General features: G+C 43.0%; 1 protein-coding gene across 1 annotated transcript in view; it reads right to left on the reverse strand.

Annotated features, from left to right (window-relative positions):
* The window catches only part of MICU2 (mitochondrial calcium uptake 2), a 151464-nt gene extending 143403 nt beyond the window's left edge, over nucleotides 1–8061 (reverse strand). Inside the window, exon 1 of the mRNA XM_037376196.1 lies at nucleotides 7860–8061. Coding sequence (XP_037232093.1) covers nucleotides 7860–8054 — 195 coding nt within the window. The 5' untranslated portion in view covers nucleotides 8055–8061. The remainder of the gene's footprint in view (nucleotides 1–7859) is intronic.
* Nucleotides 8062–8982: the final 921 nt, after the last annotated feature.

The raw sequence follows: 8982 nt of genomic DNA on the forward strand, positions 1-8982 counted from the left end.
GATTAGGGTAGGCTGGGCTGGCAATCTAATTCCAAAAAGCTCTTCTTGCAGGTAAAATTAATATTTATTGATGCTTAAAAACTGGAGGAATGTTGCTTAGAAATGCATTTTTTAACATTTACTGTTTTCGTAATACTTTGGGACTATTAACTGCAACTCATTCATTCTAGATGAATTAGGAGGCAACAACAGTAACAAGGCATTTAAATGCACAGAACCAAAGTATTGTAATACTTCAGTCTACTTCTAGATGCATGGAAAAAAAAAAAAACCAAACTTAATGGGAATGTTACATGTTACACATGATGTACCAGAGTTAGAAGGCATATGCATGAATTCTGTTAAACTGTGTCTTATGTAACCATAGACTATTGGTATCTCAGTAATGTAACAAAAAATTGACTACCCATCTCCTGTTCAAAAACAGGCAGTATGTAATGCATTTACCTACAGAGCTGACTGCCTTGTCATGGTCTAAACCAAATTTTTTTTGTAGTATTTATTGAGACAGTAAATACAGAAGTAAAGATACAGTGGAAAGTAAAACACGAAGCTGGCACAGGGATGCTACCACACACCACCAAGAACACTGGCTGCAGCTCAGTGCACCTCAGTAATGAGCCTCTGTAGTGCTGGGCACTGCTGTCACAGGTTCAAAGCACCTTGAAACAAACTGGGCCCCTCCGAAGGCTGACAGTTTTGCAGTTTCTTCAGCAGGAAGAGGATTTAAAAGCACCATCCTGCAGATGGTTCAAGAAGGACCCAAGCTGAAGATGCAGTAAGGAATCCTTTAATGCCTTTCCAGTCATGCTACAACCAGTACAGAAACCTAAGGCTGTGCAGGAGACCACTGCCTGGCTCCACTGCATCCCAGTCTGCTCCATACTGTGTAATACATTCTGTTCACACAGAGAGAACAATGGTCAGCAGCAAAATAAGGAACATGGTAAAGCAGGGGGAAGTTTTTTTTTAAAACAATAAAAACTATAATCCTTACTTATAGATGGTCCAACCCATAACAGCAGTGGTACTTCTAATGATTTTTACATGACCTTGTTTTACTACACAGATTTTAGGCATTAATGATGTGACCATGTGGTCAGGTTTACACCAGCTGAATTCAAATACAATGGTTCTCTGAGGCCTGCAAGCTATCACTGAGTAGTATGTTTGATGTGGATTAAAAACGTTTGCATTTTTTCAAAAGCCTGTTAGAACATTATGCTGCACTATTTTAGACATACTTCGTTTTACTTTGTGAGCATCCTAATAATTATTATATGCACTGCTACTTTTGCATTCTCAATTAATTTCTAAGAGACCAAAGACTCAGATATAAACACTAGAATATTGCTTGGGACAAAAAATCTATTCTAGGATTTCTGATCCAGCAAAAGCGGGCAATTTTTTTCTTCATTTTATGATGGAGTAAGCACAGGAACCTTCCTGTATACTTCTCAGATTAGACTGCACATATTCTTTTAATTTTATTTTAGAACACATTCTTCCCTCTGGGCGATTCCATACATCCCTACAAATCCTTATGCAATTTTATCCCAGGTTCTATATTTATCAAGACACCTCATCTTAATAGCAATGTTCTTCCCTCAGCATGAGCCAGCCTTGTAAAACAGATTGCAAAGAAACCCCCACAAAAATTTCCATTCTAACAAGATCTGCCAGTGTCTCACAATTTAAAGCACTTACATGTAATTCATATATTAAACAATGGTTCCTACAAATACAGTACTATTTGTTTTTCTATTTGGTGACCAAATTCAAACACTACATATATACTTTTTAGCTGCCAAAACCAAAAATCCTTCATATGCAGTTATCCACAGTTTACCTTCCTAAATAATATCAACTATACTGAGTGAGAAACTGTGGGCTAGAAGTAGTGTAAGCATAACTTGAGATACAAAGTGGTCCTAGATACAAAGGATGTGTGGAAAAACATCAAAGTCCCAGGGCTACCCACTTCTTCCTTCCACTGCTCTGCTGAAGTTACCTCCAGTAATGCAAACAAAAATGCTGCTTTTCACATGCATGCAACTGATACACATATGCTTCCAAAACAAATGTAGTTAAACAAGTTTATGCCAGAAGTTCCCAATCAAGTAAACACACATTACACATGTAGCATGCTAGGTAGACACTATTTTGCAGATCATCTATTGATTTGGGTTGGAAATTTCACCTGAGTGAAAAAAACATGCACAATATATCAGAACTTGTCCAAAACAACTATATCGCAGCGCTCATCTCTTTGGAGACACAGCGCACATCTCAAAGTGTCACCAAAAACAAAGACAGGACTTCAGAACTTTTTAAACCATTTTTATCAGCTTCCAGGTCTGGGAGTCCAGAGATTTCTACTAAACCCCTGATAAACTTAACAGTTATATTTAATCTAAGCACTCTGCCTAGGTTATTCTATAAACTGTGGCACTGAGTTCTCCATAGCCCTGGGATTTATGAAGGGGTCCTCCAGTATATTATTTTGCCTTTTCCATAGTGACAGAACCAAGGGGTTCTTCCCTGAACAAACTGGTGTTCGGGGAATCCTTTACAGTATTCTGGTTTCTTTAAACAGTGTAAAGCAATAGTTCCAAAATATTTTTTTGTGGTGGTTAGACATGTAGCCCCAGAAAACTAATCTAAGCTCTGATTCTAATCATTACTTTACTCCCAGTTGCTTGGAATAGCAGTTTTCATATCATTGTGACACAGGAAGTCACCACTACCATGTGTGGCTGGCTATCTTTGCTTCTCGTAAGAATCATTAACACTGAAAAACAGTGAAACATTCCGGCAGTTTAGTGTGAAATAAAGAATTTTACACAGTCTAGAAGAGGACTGTTTCAATAAACACATTTTAAATAAAACAAGAATTTCAGAAATATCTGACACTAAAAAAAAAAAGGCACAAACTGTTTGTTAAACATTGTTATAATCATTATCTTAGTATATCCAGCATGACCAAATACAACGTATGTATTTAAGACCTCCAAGATAGGAATTGCTCCTTTCTGAAGCTAGTGACTAAACATGCAGGGACATGACTAATCTCAGCAGGACAGGAGATAATGCTTCTGAAGAATTTTCTTATCATTTGCAGTTTATGCACATACAAGATCTATGCTATGGTCCCTTGGCAAGTTCCAAGTTTAATGGGAGTGGGGAGGCAGGAGTCATTGCCTCTCACAAAATGCTACAGCCTCCCAACATGTACCATTCCAAATTCACTTGCGTGCTCTTTGACAATCACATACTCGATTCTTGACCCTGATAAAGGTAACCTAACTGACTGCAAAGTTTGACTCATGATAAACAGCATACTTTAAACCAAAAAATTGTAATGGCTTTAGGCCACATAATGCCACTTTAGTATTGAAAACTGCAAGCTCTAAAATAATAAAGACACAGTACACAATACTGCAAGTCTGATCAAGGTTACAAATCATATACTAGTGTGTCATTCAAATTACACTACTAAATAAGAAAAGCAGCCTGTATAGTATCACTGCAGTGTGTATTTAGTGTGTACATTTTTGACCTGGCTGGCTAGTTAGGATAATAGAAGAAACACTTCTAGTGAAATTCAACATAAATCCCTGTTCTAATTTACACTGGTAGAATAAAAGCTCTTACCCCCCACCTTTTTGTTTTGCCCACCCTTTATACAAGCCGTGTAAGCTCATTTCATTTAAAAAAAATGATCTAGTTCTCCCCAGCACAGTCTGTATCCGGTCTAGGATATTGTCAATGTAGCTTCAATGGTAAATAACAAGTCCACATAGAACTAAAACCTGGTATCCATAAAAAAAAATTTTAAAAGATTCTGAAGTTTTGCTATAAAATTATTTGCGCAGTAGAGATTTACAATCAGCACTAAGCACTTATTCCAATATATATTAGTTGTACAGTTCTAAACAGTACATCAGCAAATGAAGACAGAATGAAAATATCTTCATAAATCACTTGCTGAAGCTCTAAAGAAACAGTAAGAAGGATTACATCCAAGATAATCTTACATTAAAAATATAAAGTTTTATTATTAATATGCTACCTACTTGATGTAAGCTGTCAAAACAGGTAAGTGAAAATGCTGATAAAAAAACGGGCCAAAAAAACTTTAAAAAAACCCCGAAACTGAAAACGTATTGCCAGAATATACAATAATTACATCAGAACACAGTAACCAAACATAAAACCACTACAAAATAAAACAGAAACTATCGATACAGCTCGGAAAAGAAAAACAGATTAACTGACCCTGCAGGACCTTTGATTTTGTAAAGACCTGTAGACAGGCTAGATTTCATTCATTCTGAGCAGAAGTCAAAAGTGCCAACAATGAACATGAGCAGGATTAAACCCACTGCAGCAGCACACAAGGACTGGAATTAAAGATTTAAGAAACAAGGTGCCAAAGGTATCAGTCTGATTTTGAAATAATGAAAAGCTTTAGAAGACAAAAAAGAGTAAATCCTGAATTTACAGAGCTATCTTTGACAAGTTGTTTGCCAGCTTCAACAGCAAATTGTACCTCTTAAGGTACAGTTGAAAAATTTCTGACTAGTTTAGTAGAAACTAATTTTATTGAGATTAATGGAAAATCTAAAGAGAGTTATCAACTTCAACTACTTAACCTAAACGAACAGCAAGTATTTACAATGAAGACTTGAATCTGCAACAAAGCTATTAATGGTTGTTACATCTCACTTAGGACAAGAATAAGAATTTACTCAGTGGCTCAAATTATGCTTACACCAGAGTCCCGTACATATATGAAATTGGTCTTAATGACAAGACTTCTTAAACATAATGCAATGATGCTGAAAAATGCATATAACTAAACATAAAATCATATTGTGTTGGCTCTTTACAAAGTGGAGTTACATTGTGACTTTATCAAGTATTTTAAATAATTACCACTCATTCTGAAGCAATTCAATCTTATGATTCAACAGTAAAGACTACATTACCACAGAAAACTGGGGAGCACCGTAGCATAATTTCACTGCATTCTCAGATGAGATATTCTGCATTCTGGTTGATGAGATAGAAGTATAAACATTTTTAATACATATTCCTTTACTACCACAACAATAATGAAAATCATGCTGTTTCATTTCAAATACTTGCCTTAACCTATAATATTTCACATACCTATGCTGCAAACATTTCTACTACATAACATACTGCAACACAAACAGTTCAGAATTGTTTGCCAGCACAGTCTCAAGCTAGTCTGCTTAAGATCAGTTATAATGAAAAGTTATTATAATAGGAAGAAAAGTTACCCACTGTTAGAATGTGAATCCTCCCTTTTAACAGGACAGCACAAGCTCTGAACCAGAAAAAAGATCACTTCAAAACATAAAATAAAGGTGACATACCGGTTTCAACGCACTGTTTTGCTTTTGAGTATTTCCTAGCTCTATCAAGAAGAATCCACAAGTAATATCTGAAACACTACTCACAGCATGCTACTTTGGCTCTACCACTCTGTTCCTCATAGCTTTTACAATCCAGTTCCACTTTTATTTTATTGGCCTTAGTATTATGCACTGCATGGCAGTTCTTGAACAGTTTTAAAAAGCTCAGTACATTAATTGCATCAACATGAAGTACAGGACATATGGAGAACTTTTGCCTGTAACTATGAAAGCATCTCCAACAATCGTTTTACTGGAAAACCGCCAAGTTTAAATTGAATAAACTATTTAATATTTGCAGAGTCTAGCAATTTACTGTCCCCAAAAATGAATAAATTAAATAAGTTGTACACCTTAGGAGTTCCCCAGAGAATTAAAAAGTGTACTTGTAGGACTGTCTGTGCACTGCATGGCAGCTACTCCTGAACACATCAGCACCAGAACTAGATGACTTCACTCAACACCCTTTAAAAGTGATTACTTCCTGCTGAATAGTGAATGCTGTACCGCTTATCTAAAGGATGATGCACCTATGTTTAGTTAAAAGTTGGGAAATGTCCAAGGACCCTTATTGCCACATGATGGATGTACAGACTGCTAAGTCCTTGGGTTGGTTATCTTGAGAAGGGACATTTTGTCTTAGATTCCTGTCGTACATGCAACGTGGCGAAGATGAAGACTTCAAACATGGCCGCTAAGGAATAGAGTCTGCGTAGAGACAACTCCTCAAGGACACTGCGTAGGCACGAGATATGTAAATTAATTCTCAGAATTGTAATGAATATGTAAACAATTTCTTGGAAAACTAGTGACTAGGTATGAGTAGCTTGTATAAAGGGGGGACTGAAAAGTCGCCTCTGGGCGCGTGACTTTGGTGGAGCGATCCCCCATGCATCCAGCACTGCCGAATAAAGATAACCTCCGCTCGCCTGCATATTGCTGACTGATTCTTCAAATCACTGTATTTAATACTTTTTATATATACCTATATACACATCTACTTATGCAAGAGTTCCAAACATATATGAAATCAGTCTCAGCGACACAACTTTTTAAACATAATGCAATGCTGCTGAGAGATGGCACACAACTAAATATAAAATCATATTCTGGCAGAGAGATAGGTTTCCAGTAGGATTTCTAGTGGAAAAATGGATGCCTTCCTCACTAGGAGCTGTAGACAGAAAACCAAAGGTTAACATCTGCTGTCCAAGAAATCAGGACTAACAGTTAATCTATTTAGAAACATGCTTATTTAAGTAAAAATAAAATTGGAGTTTCCTAAGAACACAGAGCTTAGAAATTCTCCACAATTAAGACTGCAATACAAAAAAGCACTTTTTATAAAAATCATTCTTTGTTCTTGACTTGAGAATAAAGGTTGCTATTTAATCTGCCTGCAGTTCAGGCTGTTCAATATCTGTCAAGAGACAAGATATCAAAGCACACAAACTGTTGAATACTTCATAAAACTCTTAGGTATAAGTAGATGGACGGTACTGCAAGCATACACTGACCTCCTCCCCCCATCCCACCTAAACCCTGTGGCCTAAAAAACATTTAGGTCTTCTAGTCTTGAAATACCTAACCAAATCCAGTTGACAGTAACTTCTTCTCCAAAGGAAGAATGGGAAAAAGTTCGCTACCTCCAGGAAAAGGAGAAAGATGGGAAAAACACTGTATTTTGGAACTTGCAAAGATTAATTTGTAGGTAATAACTATTTGTCCTTGAACATAACCTTCTGAATGTGCACTAACGCCCCAAGGCAAGAATTTTTACATCCACAGCACACATCTTGAACATACTAAGAGGAAACCATGCTGATACACGTGATGCGTTTCAGACAAAGTATAAAAATAGTATTTATGTGAAGTGTTATTTTTTTATGGGAAAAAAAGATGCACGACTGTCTAACAGCACCTGACAGGTGGCCTAGGCATCACAGAAGGAAGACAAGCTCTGAAAGTTACCCGCAAAACCACACGGGTCCATCAGGTTGCAGGCCCGGCGCTGCCAGGCGGGCCAAGGCAGCCCCTGCCTTCCGCCGCTGGCCAACACGGCGACGTTCCCGCCAGCGAGGGGAGGCAGGAGTCCTTTAAGTGACACACGGCTGACCCCGGCTGCGGCCAAGGGGGCCGGGGACGCGCGTTACCTGCTGGGCAACCTGAGGGACGAGGGCTCCCGCGGCCAGGTCTTGCCTCACGGCGCTGAGGCGGGCGACGTCTGACCGCCACGGACCCCGGCCCCCCCGCAGGGCCGCTCCTCCGCGCCGCCCCCGGGCCCCGCCGCCCCCGGGCCCCGCAGCCCCGCGCCCGCCCCCGGCGCCAGGCCCCCACCCGCCCCCGCGGCCCACCCGGCCCTGCCCGCCGGCGAGAGGCGAGGCTAACGGAGCGGGGATGCTGCTGCCGCCTTACCTGAGCCAGGACCGCGGGGAACGCGCCCGGCCGCCCACTGTAACACGCCACCAGGGAGCCTCCCCCGAGCAGGGCGGCGGCGGCGACCCTCCAGCTGGGCGGGCGCCGCTGGCCCCGAGGGGGCCGCAGCCCGGCAAGCCGCCCTCTCAGCGGCACTCGGGCGCCCGCCGCCAGTGCCGCTCTCCACGCCGCCATCTTCCCGGAAACCGCGGCGCTGCCGCCGATACCGGGGCGGCCCCTGCTCCGCCGGCCGCGGGGCGCATGCGCAGCGCCGGGCCCGGGGCCGTGGGGCCGCTCGCTGCCGCCGGCGGGGTGGCGGTAGCCCGGTCTCGGCGGGATCGTGCTGTCCCCTACGAGAGCGGAGCACGCAGGCCCCGCTCCGCGAGCGGGAGGGAAGCTACCCGCAAACCAAAGGGGACGGAGCTGGCGGAGAGGTAACGCAGGCAGAGGTGCGCAGGGTTTCGCAGCAGCGACCGGCGCCGCAGGGCCGCCTTCCCGGCTTGGAGGAGCGCCCGGCCTCCCGACCCCCTCACCCCGGGCCGGGTAGGCCCCCTCAGGGGTGAGGGGAGACGGCAGGGCCCCGGCTTCGAGCGTTTCGCAGGCAACAGCTTAAATGGAGGGGCTGCTCGGCGGGCAGAGGCCCTGCGCGGCCGGGCCGGGCCCCTGGGAGCTGCAGCTGCCCCTGCCTCCCCGGCCCGGGCAGGGGACAGGGCCTGGCCGGGGCCGGGCTCGGGGCGGTGCGTTCCTGGCGGAGAGGGCAGGCGGTGGCCGGCGACAGGCGTTTTGTGTGTGCCAGGGAAGGGAGCACCGAAGGCCTCGCCGCGGTGCTCCGGCAGCTCTTGCCAGCACCCTGTGTTTGTCACAGAGCTCAGCTTGACGTTATTCACTGATGTGACTCTCCTTCCAGAGCGTTGGGCCACTGCCGAGTACATAAAGAGCGACAGGTGACGAACTGGGTTTGTGCTGGGCAAGGCAGGGCTGTGAGCTTGCCCTAGCGGGGCTGACCCCTGCCCTGTGCTGTGCCATTAGGGCTCGCTAAGCACTGGAGATGTCCCGTATGGATGCGTCGCTCTGCATATGTTCCAGATGAGAAACAACAAAAGCATGAAGAAGTTTAGAACAT

This window comes from Falco rusticolus, chromosome 2 (assembly GCF_015220075.1).
Source record: "Falco rusticolus isolate bFalRus1 chromosome 2, bFalRus1.pri, whole genome shotgun sequence".
In the NCBI taxonomy this organism is placed as follows: domain Eukaryota; kingdom Metazoa; phylum Chordata; class Aves; order Falconiformes; family Falconidae; genus Falco; species Falco rusticolus.